The 21,136-nt window shown below is 42.1% G+C and overlaps 1 protein-coding gene across 10 annotated transcripts in view; it reads left to right on the forward strand.

The window, feature by feature from the left end:
* AMOTL1 (angiomotin like 1) overlaps positions 1–21,136 on the forward strand; it is a 193,076-nt gene that overhangs the window by 73,214 nt on the left and 98,726 nt on the right. For 2 of the 10 annotated variants that reach the window (XM_033207043.1, XM_033207047.1), the window contains exon 1: positions 3,123–3,454. The exons of 6 other annotated variants lie outside the window; for them this stretch is intronic. In XM_033207043.1, coding sequence (XP_033062934.1) covers positions 3,406–3,454 — 49 coding nt within the window. In that variant the 5' untranslated portion in view covers positions 3,123–3,405. Of the gene's footprint in view, positions 1–3,121; positions 3,455–21,136 lie in introns of those variants that run through there. 2 more of the 10 variants (XM_033207046.1, XM_033207044.1) reach the window with 2 other exon arrangements.

Consider the following 21,136-nt stretch of genomic DNA (forward strand, 5'->3'; position numbering starts at 1 on the left):
TGGCCCATCATCTTCTTAACTTTCCTAGGAGTGAGTGAATGACAACTTGGGTCACCTATTAGAAAGGATGCTGACCTTTAGGATGAGTGCATAGATCCAAAGAAAGCACAGATGTGGACTGGTTCATTACCTTGCTGTTAGTGAAGGTGTGTTCATTTTTTATGGTAAACATACTTTATTTTCATTTGACACAAACCAGACATTGGAATCTCCAGCCAAGTGTACTGAAAGATGTTATTTCTTGTTAGTCAGATTCAAAGTCTTTTTTGCAGGCCTTAGTTCCTGAACAATAGATTCAGGAACTAAGTTAAGGCCTGAAAAGATGATTTGTTTTCTGCATTTGATGTAGAGCTTATTCACAGATGAGGAAATTAAGACACAGGAGGGAAACATTGGCCTCCAGCAGTACTTTCTGCCTGTGCTTCCATGTATCTGACTACTGGGTATTAATTTGAGGAGTCTAGGCTAGGTCCACCTGATTGAATCAGAAGATGTTTGAACCCACAAGCTGTGCCTAGCACTTCATTGTGGGTCTAAGAATCTGTAGCATTTGATAGAGGGCCCCACTTCATGAAACTTCCTCTGACTTCCATGCCTTTAAGTTTTCCCAACTCTCCTACGTCTCCAGATTCTTCCTCTTCTCCCTCCTTCTTTCCCTATTTTCCAGTTGTGGACATTCTCCAAATGAACCGATTTGCAAAGCTTCATCTCTCTTTTTCTCTGCACTTCTGTCCTCAACTTCTCACCCAGTCCCTTGTTCCTTGTTTCCTCTTGCCCAGATGATAGTAAGTCACTCAGCATCTTTCTCAAACTGTTTCCTCTTCTCAACTGTGCTTCATCTGTCATTGGTCTAATGATCCATTCTTCTAACACTGCAAGATCTATTCTTCCTATCACTGGGCTCCAGTGACAGGAAGTCTAGGTTAACTTGATTACTTTGTCCTTTTCCCTAGGATAAACAATGAGTCAATGAGAATAATAAAATCTTGCTTCAAAGATTTGATATCTTTCTTTATGACATTTGGTATCTTCAAAGATATGGTATCTCTCATTTCCTTTTTATCACCTCTGTCAACCTCACCTATCATTGCTTCCTGCAACTATCCCAGATAGTCTCTTGAAATAATAATAGCAAATGCATGTTGAATACCACAGGCATTGTGCTGAGTATTTTACATCTGTTACTTTATTCAGTCTTCACAACCACTCTGTGAGATGCTATTTTCTTCATCTTGCCCAAAATGATGTTTAGAGGTTTAGAGAAGTTAGACAACTTGCTCATCGTCACACAGCTACTGAGTGGTGGAGCTCCGACTCAGCTCATACCTGTTTTGTTCTAAACTTGATGGTTGTAACTTGGAAATTCTGCTGCTTCCTAGAATATAGGATGGTATCTAGGAGTGGGCAATTAGTAAAGATTAGTTTCTTTTCTTCTTTTTCTATCCATCACTTCTTCCCCAATTTGTATTGAATTCACGCAAATGCTAGGTGAATCAGTGGTCCCTTCACTGTCCATAAGATAACCACTTCAGCACCGAATCTGCAATTCAGGGTTCACAATGTGCAGTACAAGGCACATTGAGGGAGAAGTTGTTTCTGTCCCTGGCTTTGCTACTAAACTTGTTCTGTAACATTGGACAAGTCATTCAACAGCTATGCCTGAGCTTCTTCATCCGGCAAGTGAAAGGTTTGGTTGACACTTTCTTCGATTCTTTCCAGGCCTACATTCTTGTGACGTTGTTATTCTGCCTTCCCTTGTTTCCTCCTCCTTTCTGGTAAAAATTCTTTCCCCTATGACTTCTTCCCAAGCACTCAGACCTTGTCATCTCCCTCTTGGCTGTTGCCTCTGCTTGACCAGTGCTGCCTTTTCCTCTTCCTGCTGTGTCTGAACTCCACCACCCTCCCAGGCTCTTCCTTCTGTGTAAAGTTAGTGCCTCTCTCCGCCTTTCCCAGGCATCTGCAGTACTTGGATCTCATGCTTTGTTGCTTGCCTGTTTTCTGTTCACATAGCTTGTTTTCTTAGACAACAGATCCTTGAAGGGATGGTGAGCTGCTCTAAGTTTCTTTTGTGTGCTAAATTTCTTTTGTGTGTACCAGGGTAGATGACTTTAAATGGAGTAGTTATTTCATAAATAATTGTTAAGTGATTACATTTGGGCTTTATCTTGAGAGCAGTTTACTCAGTAGGAGGGCCCATCAGGGGAATCAGAATCAGGACACACAACCCACCCGAACTGATGAGACGTAAAACTGCTGACAGTCTGGTTAGGGAACTGCCACAATCCAGGGAGGAGTCCCTGAATGCCCGGCCTAGTGAACAGGTAAACAGAGGCAGGGAGCACCAGATAAGAGAGGCTTGGTGTGCGCTGACTCTCCCACTGACATCCTGGGCGGCAACTGCACAGTTACCTGGCGTTCTCTTCTCCAAGCAGTAGAGCTGCCCAGAAATAGCCAGGCAGAAGTGCTATGGGGCACGCTCGGGCACCCCAGAACAGGGATCCAGAGAGCAGCGAGTATAAACCAATATAATGAGGTGAATGAGTAGTTATTAGCACAGCCTGATGTTATGAGGTGGGGCAACATTTTCCCAGAGTTGCTTACTTTCTTTACCTCTGCTCAGGCAGATAACAGCCTGGGGATTTGTGGCCAGAGGATGTACGGTTCTGCGAACACATTTAATATCCAAGGCCGTCAGGTCTGTTTTGGCCCTTCTGTTTGTCAGCGGAGCACATAGTAGCAGTTTATCGCCCAATCTCAAGTGCGAGATGGAAGCACTGGGGCCTGGGGAATGCTGAGAAAAGCGTGGCCACTTTCCACCTGGAAATTCCACTTAAGAAGAAGAAGAAAGACAAAAAAACCAGCCTAAGCAGATTTAGACTTTTTGGCAGATCCGGAAACAGAATTTTGGCCTACATTGGGCTGGTGGGAAGGAAGACAAAGTGGAGGGAGAACTGGTGACTCTGAAATTAATCAAAACCCGGCAGGGAACAAAGCCAGGGAGGCTGTCGCCCTCCTAAGTCTCAGGGAGACACGTCAGCTTGAGCTCCGGGCAATTTCGGTCTGGCAGTCTCGCGGCCCGGGGAGGGGCGGCGGGTGTCTGCAGACGGGCTCTAGGGCCCAGCGGCCGGGCGCCACGGCGGGGGTGGAGTGTAGGGTTATAGTGAAGAGCCCAGGCGACCCTCCCCGGCCCGCGCGCGGGGAGCGAGGAGCGGGGACGGCGGCGGGAGCGCGCGAGAAGCTCTAGGACCCAGCAGCGGTTGTAGCGTTTGGGGCTGGAGGTGAAGCCCTGTGTGAATGGGGTTGATTGCCCCGCGCCTCTTCCCGGCGCTGCCCCAGGCCATGTCCGGCGCACTGCCCAGCGGCCGCCTTCCCCAGCCGAGGGAGTGAACTAGCCATGATCGCCTCATGTGGAAGGCAAAGTTGCGCCGGGGAACTTGTGAGCCTGCGGTGAAAGGTAACCAGCCCCCACTCGAGGTGCCGGGAGGGCGCCTCCGAGTTTCCCACGCGAAGAACCCAGTCGCCTCGGGCTCCCCTGGCCCCTGCTGCTCAGGGAATGGGGCAGCTCCTGGGGGCCTGGGGCTGAGATCCCAGATTGTTGTTTTTAAGCGGGTTCCCTTGACCCGCTCCAGGTCCAGTTGCCTGCGGACAGGGCCTCAGCGCCTTGCTGCCCCGCGACCCACGTAGGCAGAAGTCGTGGCCCCGGGGTTTGGGCCCCGGGGTGCGGCGCGCCCGACGCAGGGCTGGCCTTTCCGGAGGGGCGCAGCCATATGGCCCTATACGCCGAGGCGCGCCCGCGCGCGGGTCTCGCGGCGAGGGAGGGGACGGAAGGGGTGTCCGGTGCCGCTTCCCCCGGCGCGAGACAAAGGCGCGCGCACCGGCCCTCCCGACGGGCTCCGGCGCTCGGGACTGGACCCGTTCTGCCCGCCGGCCAGACCCGGCTCTGGCGGGTGGGGGCGACGAAAGGGTTGCATCCCAGCCCCAGACGTTCGGGTCGCGTTAGCTGCTGCTCCTTCTTTGTTCTCTCCCCAGACAAGTTTCTTTGACAAACTGGCGAGTTACATCCAGCTCCCGCTTACCTGTTAAGGCTCCCTTTACAATAATCTGCTTTCAGGGGGAAAACATTTAAACTTTCCAAATGGAACCGTTTTTTCTTGGAATGTGACATTGTGGCAGGAGGGAGAGTGGCACGTCGGCCGATGACAGCAGAGCGGAGCTCGGGCCCAGTGCCGGTACAGGGGCCGAGGGTGCCCCATAGGCGGCCGGGCTGGAGGACGCGGCGGCAGAGCGGACGAGCCCTGGCGCTCACCTCTAGGGCCTCCGCCACCTGGACTGCGTTCGCGGCGACGTGTCCAAGTTTCCCCCTTCAGAGCCCCAGGCCGAGAATCCCGGGTCTCTGCTCAAAGCTCACGCGCCTCGCGCACCCTGCTCTTCCTATCTTGACTGATGACTAGGAAGACTTTCCCTTTCCATTTTTTTCCGAAGATTTTTGCCTTTTTGGCTTCGGTGTTGGTTTCCTGTCTCTGAGTGGCAAACACCTTTCGGCCGGGCTAGCGTGTAGATCACCTGGACTGGGGTTTCAGAGGTGGGCCCTGAGCGTGCGGCCTTCTGAAACGATGCGATTTGGACCCAACATTTTGTCCCCGTGTTCCCTCAGCTCCCTTTCTCTGTGAGGCCTTGGTTGCCCATTTTCTTCTCCTGAGGCCTGTTGTGAGAATTTAGTTTTTGTACTGCTTATAGAAGGCCTTGGTGATGGTGGGGTACGTAGTCTGGAGAGCCAGTTGTGATACCTCGAAGTTGCTTTCGGCTAACTAAAACAGTAACGTGCTAACCTGCTCACCATAAACGAATTAAACCAGAATAGAGGGATATTAATAGCTACAGTTCCAGAAAATTTCCTTCCTTTTCGGGAAGCAAAAAGTCAGGGCTTGAAATATTAAACAATCTTGGCTCCCTGCTTCCAAAACTGGCCTAATGGGTCACTGCCAAACTGGCTGAGATTTCCCCTGGCTGCCTACCACTCGTGGGCCCCGGCTGCTGTGGAAGTCAGACCCAGGTTAACGATTAAGGAGCTCTCTAGATTGCAAGGTCTTAAAGAATCTAGAGCAACTGACATTTACTTCCTAGTAAGGTGCTCTGAGCCTTATAGTGTATTACTTTGAAGGCTCTTTATGAGAATAATGTGGTAACAGTAGTTTAATATACTTTGAACTGTTAGTAAAGGGTGGAAAAGCACTGATTTGACTAGAATGAAGGAAAACACCGATTCGACCAGAATGAAAAGAGTAGGACATAGAGTAGAAGGCTTTATGCAGGCTCTACTTTTCCTTATGATGGTGGTGGGGGTTGGGGGGGAAGAATGAGAATGTTTAGGTCTTGGAGTGCACTTTTGTTTTTCTGTGATGCATTTTTCAAGATAAATAAGGAAACCTTTGTCAACCTGTAGGTGTACAGGAGAGAAGGTGCTGTACCTGTAACTTCCCTTTCCCTCCCCCTTCTCTTTAAAATGCACCAAGTCTTGGTCTTTCAGGTTCTTTGCAGATGATGGAGGATGTAGAATACTAATGTTCCAAAGGGCATATGGAGATCAAAGCATTTAAAAATACATCTTTTCACGGAGGCTAATGGACGATTTTCAGTTTAAATGAGATTTTAAAGTGCTGTCGTTAAGAAAAGCACATGAATGCAGAAATGTGAGTGATTTTATGGGAAGGCACTCTGCTGATCAGACTTGAGAGTGTCTGCCCTGGGCCAGTTAGTCTAGAGGCTGTTGTGGATAGAACTCAGCTTTTCTGATGTCTACCCCTGTGGAAAAGTGTGGACCCAGGGCCTAGGGAAAAGATGGCTGAACTAATTGAAATGAGCTGACTGGCTGGTGAGAGTTCTGTCGAAAAGTACAGCCTCTAGGTATCAGTGCTACATTTATTCATAGTAATTTGTGAAAATGCTTTGAAAATGATAAAACACTATATAATGTAAGACTTTTGAAAAAATAATTAATGACATGAAATGGGAATTGCTAGTCAAAATGGTAAAAGTTTGATTTTTCAGGCCAATAAATTAAAAAGTAACTTTGTAAGACCTGCTAATATTTCTTTTTTTTTTTTTGAGACGGAGTCTTGCTCGGTGGCCCGGGCTGGAGTGCAGTGGCTGGATCTCTGCTCACTGCAAGCTCCGCCTCCAGGTTGACGCCATTCTCCTGCCTCAGCCTCCTGAGTAGCTGGGACTACAGGCGCCCGCCACCTCGCCCGGCTAGTTTTTTGCATTTTTAGTAGAGATGGGGTTTCACCGTGTTAGCCAGGATGGTCTCGATCTCCTGACCTCGTGATCCGCCCGTCTCGGCCTCCCAAAGTGCTGGGATTACAGGCTTGAGCCACCGTGTCCAGCCAAGACCTGCTAATATTTCTGATATATACCCCAAAGTAACCTTTTTTCTTTTCTTTTTTTTGGTCGTGGGGGTGTGTGGCTATCTGCATTTTAAATGCATAAGGAAGCTCAGGTCAGAAAATTCTGCAGTGTTTTGAATAATTTTTCTCCTATTTTTCATTAATTTTGGCAGGTTCTTATGACTCAGAATTTAGTAGGTAATAAAATCCTCGAAAAGCAAGGGGTAGCATGGAGGTCAAGTAAAGGGAGATATTTGATTACAAGGTTTGTTGGAAATAGTCTGAGGTTGTTGTGGTTTTATGTTTTGTTTTTTTTGTTTGCCTAGTGATTTTTTTTAAAGTTAATTTTGTTGGCTTGGCTTTGTTTTGTCTTGGAGGAGAGGTACAATGTAAATCTTGGCCATTGTGGGTAGGGCAGTCCTTTACTTTTGCTGGAAGGAAGCCACTCCTACTCTTGCTTTATGTACTGGCACCAAGCTGAGTTCTCCTTTAACTTGTGAGGCCCTTGGCTCTGCCCTCATGGCCAGGCCTGGTGAAACCTTAGGGTATATTCATTTTGGACACTCAGCACAGGACTCCTGGATTCCTAAAGGGGCTCACACATCAGGCATTTCCCCCCATCTTTTAGGAGGGAGTAGGAGAGTAGCTGTAAGGTGTTGGAAATGTATTGCGGTTAAGATACTGGAGAATTAGATTTAAGTTTTCAAAAACTGTCATCCTAAGGTGTGTGTTTAAACCTGTGTTTGAGACCTCACTGGCCAGTATTGCAGCTCTATACCTCTATTTTGTCATTTTGTTTTTAAGTAAAATGTCTGCTATTTACTTTTTTTTAAGTTTTCTTTTTGAAATGATCATAGCTTCATAGGAAGTTGCAAAAATAGTAGAGAGGTCCTGTGTACCCTTCACCCAGTTTCCCCTATTGGTAACATCTTGCATAACCATAGTACAATAGCAGAACCAGGAAACTGACATTGGTACAGTCCACAGAGCATATTCAGATTTCACCAGTTTCACATGCACATGTAAAATTTGTATTTCTATGTGTGTACTTCTGTGCATTTTTTCATGTGTAGATTCATGTAACCGCCACCACAATCAAGATACAGACCATTCTATTACCCCAATGATCTCCCTTATGCTATACCTCTATAGTTGCATGGGCCCTCTTCTCCCCACCCTCACCCTGTTGCTAAACGCTTAGCAACCACTACTCCTGTTCACCATATCTATAATTTTGTCATTTTGAGCATGTTACATAAATACAAGCATGTAGTATGTGAGCTTTTGAGATTGACTTTTTGCTCAGCATAATGCCCTGGAGATCCATTCAAATTTTTGCATCTATCAATAGTTTGTTTTTATTGCTGAGTAGTATTCCATGGTATGGATGTACTATGGTTGGTTTAACCATTCACCTATGGGTTTTTTCCACTTCATGACTATTACACATGAAGTTTTTATGAACATTTATATATAGGTGTTTGTGTGAACATAAGTTTTCATTTCTCTGGCGTAAATGCCCATGATTGTGATGGCTGGATTGTATGGTAAGTGTGTGTTTAGTCTTTTAAGAAATTGCCAAACTTTTCCAGAGTGTCTGCGCCATTTTACATTCCTATGAGCAGTTTATGAGAGATCCAGTTTATCTGCATCCTCACTAGCATTTGATGTTATCACTATTTTTTATTTTAGTTGTCCTAATAGGTGTTCTAATCTTATCATGGTTTTAATTTGCATTACCCTAATGGCTGATTATGTTGAATGTCTGTCTTTTTTATGTGCTTATTTGCTATCCATATGTCCTCTTTGGTGAAATAACTATTCATGCCTTTTGCCCATTCCCTAACTGGATTATTTATTTCACTGTAGGGCTTTAAGAGTTCTTTATATATTCCAGATACAAGTCCTTAGTCAGATTTGTGGATTGCACATATATTTTCCCAAGTATGTAGCATGTCTTTTTATGTCCTTACCAAGGTCTTTTGCAGATCAAAGGTTTTTAATTTTGATAAAGTACAGTTTATAGATTCCTTTTTTCTTTAAGGATGGTGCATTTGGTGTCACATCCAAGAACATTTTGCCTAGACCCATGTCTCAAACATTTTCTGCTGTGTTTTCTTCTAAAAGTTTTATAGTTTTACATTTTATTTTTAAGTTATAGTTCACTTTTATCCCTCTTGAGAGTTTATATGTCTTGCTGTTGATCTTATAAACCATCTATTAGGTCTTGAATGTGCACAGATGGACTATCAGGTGTAGTTCCCACTCTGAAGTGCTCACAGATTAGCGGTGTGGCATGTGGACATTACCATGTGTTACTACTATGATAGGGACACATGTGATGTACCATGGGAGCTCTGAACAGAGAGGAGAGAGGGCTCGCTTTGGTCCAGGTGGTCAGGGAGGGCTTCCCTGAGCATGCTGCTCAAGCATGGTGGGAATAAAATTGGTTTGCTTTTGATCCAGTTTTGGATCTTTATTGCCATGAATTCTTTAGAGTGTGTTACTCTGATTCTTGAGCACATGCTGATTGAGTTGGCATAAACTGAGTGGTTGAGAACCTTTTTGAACAGTACATGGCATGATAGCTTAAAAGAAGGTGAAAACACAGTACTTAAAACTCAGTAACATAAACAGTATGAATGAAGTTGAATAGATTAAGAGTTATGTATATGTTAAAATGAAAAAGGAGAGGTAATATTTTGGATTGAGAACAGGTAGCTCTGCTTGTATCCTGGCCCTGCCGCCTCCTTGCTGTGTGACCTCGGAATTGTACATGCTGAAGCCTCATGAGTAAAATGGGGAAAATAATAGTTCTTCCCTCATGGAGCTGCATGAGGACAAAGTGAAGCAATGTGCACAATGCTAGGCACGTTGAAAGCATTCAGTAAATGCCTGCTACCATTATTATTATTAAAACAGCAGAGAGGCAAGGCAAATCACTTTAATGATATGTAAATTCACATGTATCTTCTTTGAGAACCTTCTCTGAGAACCTGGAACCCCGGTTCTTACTCATGGAAGTGTTCCTTTTCACAGTTGGGAGCACTGTGTCATGTACCAAATACTACTTAGTGAATGAGATAGAAGATAGGATGCTCTATTCACAATCTGTTACTAGCTGTATAATAAACCTTTCTTTGCATCTATAAAAGTATGATTTGCGATGAAAGAATGATTTCTTCTGTGCCCCTGAGCACAGGAGGTGGGAGGAGCTGGCACTGCGTTCACAAGGCTAGCTCAGAGTTTATGGTGCTTGGTACTGTAGGTGCAGTAAGTCAGGGCTGATGTCACCAGGCTGCATCTCAAATTTCATAACTGGCAGCTCTGTTTCCTTCTTGATGACCAAGTTGTTTACTTCTCAGAGGAAATTAATTGGATCTTAGATGTACAATTCCAGGACAGTTGTTCTCAAATGTGATTGAGCATCAGAATACCCCAGAGGGCTTATTGAAACATGGATTGCTGGGCTGCACACTTAGAGTTTCTGTTTCCTTGGTTGATTGAGGATAGGGCCTAAGACTTTGCATTTCTAACACATTTCCAAGCAATGCTGATGCTGCTGGTCCTGGAAACACATGTTAAGGATGACCATTTTAAAACATAGCCTGTACTGAGATGCTTACCCTTTGGAATGGAGTTTGTTCATCTACAAGCAATTGAGTTTGAAATAGATCAATTTCTAAGGTTATTAGTTGATATAGCTATATTTCTTCCTCTAATCACTGTTCTTTTGTGCCTCACTTTCCTGACCATGACTTTTTCTTCTATCATATGTCTCTTGCTCCTTGGAAGACATGCCCCGACTGGGTATGTGGCTACCATATTGCCTTGGTAAATCACTTAGGCTCTGTAAAATAAGTGTTTTTACTAAATATTTATCTTCTAAGGTTATTGTGTGGCTTAAATGACATAGTGCATGTGAAAGAGCTTCATAAGAGGTGAAATTTCGTATAGAATGATTTTCTTAAAATTATTTTCTGCATCCTCAGTATCTTTTTGGAGCAGTGTCTCTGGATTTAGGGTGCTCCGCCTCTCCTGACCGTAAGTTTCACTGCTGCTTGGGGGACTTGGTAACGGTTGCATAGACATGTGAAGGGACCACAGACATACTCAGGGATGTCATGAAGAAGGTTCATGCAGTGGATGGATGGTTAAGCTAGGGTCTCGGAGGGCCTTCCAAATGGAAATGTTTTGGAGGCACATTGATAAGTAGTTGTAGTAATAACAAGGAGAGTCCAGTGCTGGAAAATTACTTGAGCAGATGTTGAAATATTAGAGATTCAGCTTCCTCAGAGTAGAGAAATATAACTCCATGACATTTTTTTTTTTTCCTGGCAGTTTAGGACAGATGTGATCTGGCCCACATCTATTTTTTTAAAGTTCTAGACCTACACTGTCCATAGTAACCACTAGTCACTTGTGGCTGTGGTTAGTTAAATTGTGCAGTTAAATTTTCATTTAACTTAATGAAAATTAAACAAAATGAAAAATTCAGGCCCTCAGTCACACTATCCACAGTTCAAGTGCTTAATAGCCATTTCCATCATTGCAGCAATTTCTATTGAGGAATGTTGTTCTACAGTGAGATTAGCTCTGTTGTCTGATGGCAACACCACAGGGCTTCAGATGATAAGACAGGGACACATTTTTGAATGAAATATACCACATCTCCCTTGGAGGGCTTGTGTGAACTGATTGGGAATGCTCTATTCACTTGGACCTCATTTTAACCACTGCTGTTTTTGGAGGCTCATTCCATTTGAAAGCTGGGTGAGCATGGCAACTGAGTTATGTTGGCGGCAAAGCTTACCAGGCCATTATCAAGAAATGTCTGCTGTTTCTAGGGATGTTCCATTCATAGGATTCTTCCAGGGATCTGGTCCTTGAGAGAAGCAAATAGAAATGCTTGGGTGGAATTAGCACAGAAAGGTCCTCCTGAAGAGGACCAGCAGAGGTCAGCCTGAACTTCTCCACTCTGGATCTGTTCCACTGTTGAACCAACCTTTGTCAACGAGAGGCAGGAAGCTGGCCCTTGTTCATCTCTCCAGTGTTTGGACATGCTCAGATACCATTCCACACTGCATCATCCTAACTATTGTTTCCTTTGAAAGTGTTCTATAAACTGTAATAAGGTTCATTTCCTTGCCCACCCTATACCCAGTCAGTCTTTAGGTCCTTGCAGTTGACCTCCAAAATACTTCTTGCCTACTTCCCTTCCTTTGTATGTCTCTACAGGTAAACCAGTTTAAGGGCTAATTACCTGTTTCCTGGACTACTGTGATAGCCACTCACATAACAGGTCTTCCCACTTCTGTTTTCTTTCTTTTTTTTTTTTTTTTGGAGACGGAGTCTCGCTCTGTCGCCCAGGCGGGAGTGCAGTGGCTGGATCTCAGCTCATTGCAAGCTCCGTCTCCCGGGTTTACGCCATTCTCCTGCCTCAGCCTCCCGAGTAGCTGGGACTACAAGCGCCCGCCACCTCGCCTGGCTAGTTTTATATTTTTTTAGTAGAGACGGGGTTTCACTGTGTTAGCCAGGATGGTCTCGATCTCCTGACCTTGTGATCCGCCCGTCTCGGCCTCCCAAAGTGCTGGGATTACAGGCTTGAGCCACCGAGCCCGGCCACCACTTCTGTTTTCTTGCACCTCTTCTGACCTAGTCTGCCTTTCCTTCTTTCCCTCCTTCCTCCCACCTTTCTTCCACCCTTCTCAGAATAGGCCCAGCAAGACAGGGATGATAGGTATCTTGTCTTCCAAGCTCGCTTTGCTTTCTCTTTGTGAGGTAGGTCTCTGCACACGCCCTGTGACCACGTGCCAGGGAGGAAGGAGGCATCTCACATTCAGCTGCTGCTGCTTAGCTGTGAGCGCTGCTCTGGGTGGTATGACCCAGGAATGTGACCCCTGAAAGCAGGTGTGAGGCAGGCCTTTTCCTTTCTGACACGGGCTGTGTTCTGGAGGGCTCTGAGAACCAAGTGTTTTGTGAGCAAGCCTCCTCTATCTGGGGGTCTTGGGAAAAGTAGAGAATATGAAATCCTCTGGTAAGGCCCTGTTTCCTGAGGGACTGGCTCCTAAATATTACTGCAGTTATAGGTTGATTGCTCATCCTGGTGATGTGGGAAAGGCTGGAAGATAGAAGGGCAGACAAAGAGATTAGGAAATGTGCTTTTTATGGAAATTAGTGGATGCAGCACTCAATGCGTAGCATTAAATTCATTGCAGAAAAACACATGTAAAACCAATCTAGCTTCTTGAAAAGAGAAATGCTCTAATGGTCCTTTTATCTAAAAGAGTCAAAGAAAATGCCTTCTGAAATCACAGTAAGCTTCAATTAAGACACCTGGGAAAGTAATTTTAAAAGCGTCACAAAACCATTTATACAAACCTTGAAGATAATGGAGGTGTCAGGTTTGTTTAAACTAGTAGGTTTGTTAAAGGACATAATCCTGTCAGACTTATCTTCCTGTGGTATTGACTGGCCTGGCAGATCAAAAATGAGTGGTAAGTGGCATAAAAATGGTGAATAAATTTACCTTAGCTGACTTTTAGAGTTGATCCTGTATGATATTCATCAAAAAACTTAAGAATAGAGTCTGGAAAGTCTACTTTGAGATACATATTAGCTTAGCCCTGAGTTGAGGCATTACATTTCCCCAAATTCTAACATTTCTTACTTTCAAATTTCTCCAAAATAAATTCCAGGAGTTTGGAGAAAAAAATTGAAATAAAGACAAATATTTATATTTTAGTGACATTTATTAAGTGACTAAAATCATTTTATTAGGTTAGGAACAGAAAAAATGGGTTATGTGTAATTGTTCATAAAATAAAATACTGAATTTCTTGCATTAAATTTAGTAGTTTATTTAGGCAGTAGTCACAATTATGCTAATTAAATTTACTTTGAATATTTTCAATTGCTCTTATAGAAGAGACATTAGGGAGCATGACATTTCTTATTTTGGACAGGATATAAATTAGGCAGAAATTTGGATACAGAATCACTCACTCCTCTTTAAATATCTGTTGAGTGAATAACTTTGGATTGTACAAGTCTATACTGAGGTGGAGAATTTGATGGGATTACAATAAAAGGATATATAGTTCATCCATCTGATATTTGAGGGTCTGTCATGTGCCAGGAACTGGGCTAGGTGTAGGGTATATATCCTTTGCTCACTATGGAATTCATATTCTATAAAAGGAATGTAGTGTATTAAGATGTTAGAAAACAAAAAACAAATTAACTGGGTTCATTCTGCTCTAGGAAGAGAAGAAAGGATTCATAACTGTCTTTCAAGCATTTATTTTATTTTCACTTTAAAATGAGCTTAAATCGCAGATATCGTGACTTCTAGAAGCTTAGAAGAGTTCTCTGCTGGGGAGGGTGGCTAAATACAGATTAGGAGGATATGGTGGGCAAAGAGGCAACCAAAGAATTAATAGAAGTCTAGGGGTATCTTACTAGAACTCTGTTTAAATTGAGAAAGTATGATGTAATGTCCTGCCTGATGGTGGGAAGAGGACCCTAATGGGCAAATTGTGATGTGCTCTTTGGATATCTTTTTTTTTTTTATTTCAGTAATTACCTGTGGAGCTTAATGGTTAAGACTCCAGAGCTGGAAACCCGTATTCACACCTGACCTGTGCCATTCATTAGCTTTATAATCTTGGCTAAATTACTTAACCTCTCTGTCAAGTAGACTTTCCTCATGTGATATGTAGGGCTCTTAATTACACCTATCTCAAAAAATGGTTAGGAGAATTACATGCTAGGTATAAGAACAATATTTGACAAATTAGAAGAGTTAAGTGTTAGTTATCATGGTTGTTGCAGTTACTATTGCAACATTTTATTATGCTTATAGATTCTGTGGGTCTGGACTTCAGGCAAGGCACTGTAGGATGCCCTGTCTCTGCTCCATCATTCCTGGGATTTCTGGGGCAAGAAGGCTGGGAGCGCATGAGTGGTTTGTGACTGGATTCACATGTCTGGCACCTGGACGGGGATGACTTGAAGACTACGTCTGCAGACTAGAGTGTCAACAAGTTGCCTTTCCACATGGCTTGGCTTCCTTATAGGATCGGGCTAGTTAGAATCTTTTATGGTGGCATAGGGCTCCAGGTGTGAGTATTCCAGGAAATTGGATGGAAACTGCATTGCCTTTTATGATTTAATTTTGGAAGACACATAGAGTTACTCCTCTATTTTCTCTTGGCCAAGTGGACTTATAAGCCTGCCTAAATTCAAGGATGTGGATCCACCTTTCTACAGGTGTGTCAAAGAATTTACAGACCTGTATTAAACTGCTACAGTCATCATCATTATCATGTTATCGTTAGGTAAAGTATTAAAAATGTAGCCCACAGTAAGTCTTTGACTTTTTGGATTGCCTGGAAACTGTGTTATTCTGAAGATGTGAATTTCTGTGTAGTTGAAGGCAAATACTTTTGGTGGTGGTTTTTCTGTAAGATCGATCCCCTCCCCACTACCTCACCTCCTGCCTTATGTAACATTTTCTTGATGGTTCAGATAATCATCATGAACATCGGTAATATGATGTGTCGTTTGAATCAGGAGTGGGGAGAGACATATAGATAATACAAGAACGCATGATAGTTTTCTTCCAAGAAGATGCTTTGCTCTCCATAGTCAAGATTATGATTCCAAAATAGACAGTAACTGAAGGTACAAAATGGTGATAGAATTAGTATAAAATGCATTTATATGCTCTGTAAACAAGAGGTAATGGGTAATACACTTGAAAGCCCTATTTTCATGATTTTTTTTCCCTTTAAGATATTGTACTGTAAGACCCCTGGGCACTTGCCAGGTAGAACTTGATCAGCATCCACAGAATAGGGATAGAATCTCCAGAAATGTTATATTATGATGGCTGACCACATTGATTTAGACTTTTTTTTTCAAGTAGTTGTTGTAAATCTATTTTGAGATCCTTGACTTGAAAAAATTATCCAGTTACCTGTTGCATAGGATACTAGAGAAAATGTTACACATTATATACCTTGAAGTGAGGCTGACCTTTTAAAAAAATTTTATCATTTAATTGGCTAGTCCATTAAAAGACTCACTGTTTTGAAAATGAAAATAGGCTTTAAATTGCCATGTATGTTATTATCCTGAAGGAATAGACTTTTCTGCATTTTTGGTAGTAAAGAGTTATTTTTTCCTATGTTGTCAGTGAAAGGAACAGATCACTGCAAAGAAGAGATTTGAAGTTCGTGTTTTGTTCTCTGTCCTATTATATCAGAGATGAAATGAAAGGAAAGTTATGGAACAAAGGTGCTAGGGAGAGGAAAATTCTTTTCCTCTTATCTGTAACGCTCAGTACAGAGGACAAATCCGTCACCCCCTCCCTCAGTAACTCCCCTATTGTCACTGTCTCTGAAGATGGAGCCTCTTAGGCAGCTGAGGGGTATTCAGGCTAGTCTGGTTTCTGATACCTTCTCCAGGGCCACTTAGCCTTTGACTTGCATGCCAAGAGGGCCAGGTAAGGAGACGTTGAAGAAGCTTTTGACTATACTATGTAGTCTTTTATTTTGTTCTTTGATGGAACTGGACATTTTAAGCTTATTTTCTGAGTAATGGTATATTTTAGATCTTCGTTCATCCCCAATTCTTGGAAAGTTGAAAATGTAATTTTAGCGTAGTTTGTTAGCTGAATAGTCTGACCAAAACAAAACTCTAAAAGCTTTCATCTCTTATCTGCCTGAGCATCTTGTTGCTGTTCTATTTTAAAGAGCTCACTGGCCGGGCGCGGTGGCTCAAGCCTGTAATCCCAGCACTTTGGGAGGCCGAGACGGGCGGATCACAAGGTCAGGAGATCGAGACCATCCTGGCTAACACAGTGAAACCCCGTCTCTACTAAAAAATACAAAAAACTAGCCGGACGAAGTGGCGGGCGCCTGCAGTCCCAGCTACTCGGGAGGTTGAGGCAGGAGAATGGCGGGAACCCGGGAGACGGAGCTTGCAGTGAGCTGAGATCCGGCCACTGCATTCCAGCCCGGGCGACAGAGCGAGACTCCGTCTCAAAAAAAAAAAAAAAAAAAAAAAAAGAGCTCACTGATGTGATCATCTCTTGAAAGTGAACTTTACGGGGGTGATTCCTGTTATATTTTCCGTCTTCATGAACAGAAACTAAAATTTACTGAAAAATTCCTATGTACTTGTAACACTGTTAATAGCCCTTTCTGTTGTCTCAATTAATCTGCATAGCAGCCCTATATAGTAGGCCGTATTATTATTCTCGCTTACTAATAAGGCAATGGGTACCAAGAAATTAAAGCATTTGCTCGTGTTCACATAGCTAGCTCATCAACAGCACAGTCAGGATTCTTACATTGTTTAAAAAGCAGATTTGTCAAACAAAAACAAAGTATGGCATGTCCTTTCTTCCTGCTTAGTGGATATTTTCTCCTCTATCTTTTTTTGTTCTTTAAATCTTTCTAATAGTGTGGTCTTTTGGCTTGACAACATCATTCTCTTTCCCCTTCAGTCATCATGTCTTAATATCCTTCCCTTTGTCCAGGATCACCTGACTTCCTGCTGGGCAAGTTATTGCAATTTCTTTTCTCCTCACCTAAAACTAATCTCATGGAACCTTTTTTTTTCCCTAGTGAAATAATCATTGTTGACTTATATTCCCCTTTATAAGAATTCCTCAAGGACCCGAAGGTGCATTCTTGTGCAGGTGTTTTCTGAGTGGGCATCTAGCTCTCTCCAGATGCATTTTCTTTAATCAACAGAGGTCCATTCGCCTGACTAATAGAGTTCAAGCAGTGCTTTATATCAAAGGGCCTCTGTGTGTCTTCAGGTTTCACTGACTTCCGTGGGCCATGGCCATCTTCCTTTGCCTGGGCAAGGAGATAACTCATTCTCAGTTATAATTGATTGTCAACATTTTCATCTTAAAAGTCTTCTGTAACTTTTACATCTTTTGGACTTTCCCCATAGGAGAGGATGTGTCATTTAGAACAATGTTTCTCAAAGTGTGTTCCATGGAACCTTGAGGTAGGAGGTCTTTGAGACCTAAAAACTATCTTCATAATAGGCCGGGCACGGTGGTTCACGCCTGAAATCCCAGCACTTTGAGAGGCTAAGGTGGATCACGAGGTCAGGAGATCGAGACCATCCTGGCCAACGTGTGAAACCCCGTCTCTACTAAAAATACAAAAATTAGCTGGATGTGGTGGTGCATGTCTGTAGTCCCAGCTACTCAGGAGGCTGAGGCAGGAGATCTCTTGAACTGGGAGGTGGAGGTTGCAGTGAGCTGATATCACGCCACTGCATTCCAGCCTGGTGACATAGCGAGACTCCGTCTCAAAAAATAAAAAAAGAAAAAAAAAAATCTTCATAATAATACTAAGACATACTCTCAACCATGAATCAAGACAGTGGTAGCAGTCAGTCAATTAGTCACACACTCAGAATAACAAAAAAGCCCATTTCCACTTAGGAACGTTCTAGTTGAGGCAGTACAGAAGATTATATTAAATCTCAAATCTTGAGTATGTCTTTTTAACATCCTGTGTGATGAAATGGGAAGATACATAAAGTACGTCCGCTGTGAACGGAAAAAAAACCCTTGTGTGATGGAATTGGGATATAAATATGAAACTAGATGCTTTTCTCATGGAATGCATATTTACTTGAAAGAACAACTGACAAACTGTGGTTATTCTGACTTGGGCGTTAGGTAGATATTTTCTCCAGAATAAATAAAGGGAACTTGTCACTTCAAGAAAAACAACTATTTGCTGAATTTGATAAAACCCAAGCTTTCAAGTGAAACTTGGATTCTGGAATTTTGGGAAACTTGTATCTGCCACCATGAACTGGACAACTTCCCAATATGTAAAAGACTTTTCTGATGATTGAGATCCATGGTATATTAACAAATGGGATTTTGTTGATATTATACACTTGAAATATCAACAATTAATTATTATCTTCCATAATCTTCGATGTATGGAAGATCTCTATAATTCATTGAACCATTGTTTTCCAGATGACCACATATGATGTTACATGCATATGTAAAAAATAACAACTCTCTCAAAGTGAAAGATAGGCCAATAGATTTTAATGTAATACAGTACGGAGGAGTATCCGTGAAAAGACTACTGTCAGGGTTTCATATTTTATGTTGCAAATGCCTTTAAGAAAATGCCAGTTGTTGAGTTTTGGTGTGGTTTCACAGAATAGTCAAAATTATCTGAAGAGGCTATTAAAATACTCTTTCTTTTGGCAACTACATATTTGTATGAGGACAGATATTCTTCATTTACTTCAGTCAAAAATTATATAACAACAGATTGAAAACAGAAGCAGATATGAGAATCCAGCTGTCTTATATTAAGCCAGATATTAAAGAAATTTGCAAAATTATAAAAAACCATTTTCACTTTGTTTTAAAACTTCTTTTCATAAAACTATTTTATGTAACCTATCATGGGTTTATTATTGCTTTTTTTTTTTTTACATGAATTAACATGTACTTTCTAAGCTTTAGTTTCAAATGCATTAAATATTAATTTCGTTCACATTAACAGTAACTCATTGGGTCCTCAGTAATTTTTAGAGTGTGAAAGGATCCTAAAACCAAAAAGTTTGAGCACTGTTGCTACAGTGGCAAAAGCCATAGACTAGGGAGCCAGGCTAGCTGGGCTTGAATCGTAGTTTTGTTCTTTACTGATGATATGGCACTAGTCAAGTTACTCTCAGTGCTTTAGTGTCCTCATCTGAGCAATGGGGATAATCATCATACAGTTGTTACAGGGATTGAGTGAGTTAATACAAATTGTTCAAAACAGAACAATGCCCTCCACGTAGAAAATTCCCAGCAGTGTTTGGTTACGTCCATTTGCCTGTAGTTGATTTGTCCCTGGAAAATTTTATTTTGCAGCATGTTTCCCTCTTAGTCTCCCTCTCGGCATCATGGCTGATGATAAATTAGGGGTTATTTATGTGTGTACAACCTTCTAGATCTAGGGAGAAGCTCTGTTGCTTTAGACACATTTTTTAAGGGGTATCATGAGCCAAAACAAGAAGGTCAGAGAGGAGAAAGAGGTAGGTGTAGCCCCAAGCACAGTTCTAGATCCTGTGTGTGTGCTTTGAGATGAACGTGGGCACTGGTATCCCAGCTCACCACTCCACACTTCCTTGAACCTGTTATTTCTGCACTGTTTGACAATTTTCTGCTTTATGTGTTTGTCTCTCTTGATAGACTTTCAGATTTGGGTCTTATATCTAGCACTGTCTTGCCCATGGCAGATGCTGAATGTCATATATCTTTGTGGAATGAATGACTGAATGGACAAATGAATGAGTGAGTAATTCTGCCTTTTGCTGTCAATGACCCATGATCCTTTGTAACTCCTACTGTCACATGTATCTGTTTTTGTCGTTGTTGTTGTTTTTTTGTGAATGCTTTGGAGCAGTCAACATTGAGTTTGCCTCTTAGCCTTATAGCTATGAGCCCTGTGACCCAGGGCCTGTCATTCCTGTTTTTGTATAGCACAAAGGAGAAAAAGAAACCTAATTCTCAGGAACGTGAGGTTACCTGAGATAATGCTTGTAGCATGTCATGCTCAGTAATGTTACTTTCTGTGTCTTTCTTCCCTGTAACTAGATAGCTGCTTGTATTACTGGGACTTTTTGGCTGCAGTTGGCCACTATAACCAACTAGTGTGTAGTTGGTTCACATTAACTCACTTAAATCCTCATAACAACTTCATGAGAATTACCCCACCATTCTTAGCAGAGGATTTTTGAATTTCAGATTTATCAAGCATTTATGTATGGTATGCTAGGCATTTTCACGGCTCTATCTCATCATGTTGTTGAAATGAGTGTATTTTTTTGTTATTAATGTAATCACCTTGTTTCTGTTTAACAGTATTTTAGATGTGACTGAAATAGCCGTATTCTCATATCCAGTCATTCAGGTTTGCACATATAAAAGCTAGGACACTGAAACTACTGACTTTAAATCTGAATTTATTGAAAAGTAACAAATTGTAGGAAGTATTCTTCACATTACTAAAGGAGTTACTGCAGATTGTTTAGTTTTAGAAAGAGTTTAATGTCTTTACTTATCCATTATTTTTTGGATTTATTAAATCCAACACATTTTGTACTTAAAATGTGATTGATTTACAAAATTTCAGTTTACCACAACTTTTCAGGAATGTATATGTTTGTTGTATAAGAGCTTATGTTGGCAGAGAAGTGCAAACTTCCCAAACCTGACTGCATTCAAATTGTCTGTGAAAGATGGTCCAAAAACATCATTTCTGGTCTATGCTTGTGGTGAAGCCAGTGTTGCAGGTCTGATGTGGGGACTTGTTATGTTTTTAACAAGCTCCATGAGTGTTTCTGACACATTGTAGGTTTGGGATTCATTGTTAAAGTGGCAATATGGTCATGAAAATAATGTGCAAAAAAAGAAAATAATATGCAGCCAGAAGGAAGTGATGAGGAAGGGTGGTTTCATCAATTGTCTTGGTGTTCTGATGTTTGGCAGGGAGTGCACTGTTATTCCCTGAAGCTTTTATAAAAAATGAAAAATGAACACAAAGAAAATGGCTCTGGATCTTTCTCTGCCTCATACATGCAGAGAAATAAACTTTCCCGGGAACTTTCCCCTTTATCCACAAGTTAAGAACATTTCATTAAAGCTCTCCTAATTTTAATCTAAGAAATTTGGTGGGAAAAAAAGACTTAGAATTAGTTTG

Source organism: Trachypithecus francoisi, unplaced genomic scaffold (assembly GCF_009764315.1).
Source record: "Trachypithecus francoisi isolate TF-2019V2 unplaced genomic scaffold, Tfra_2.0 Lachesis_group8, whole genome shotgun sequence".
Taxonomy (NCBI): domain Eukaryota; kingdom Metazoa; phylum Chordata; class Mammalia; order Primates; family Cercopithecidae; genus Trachypithecus; species Trachypithecus francoisi.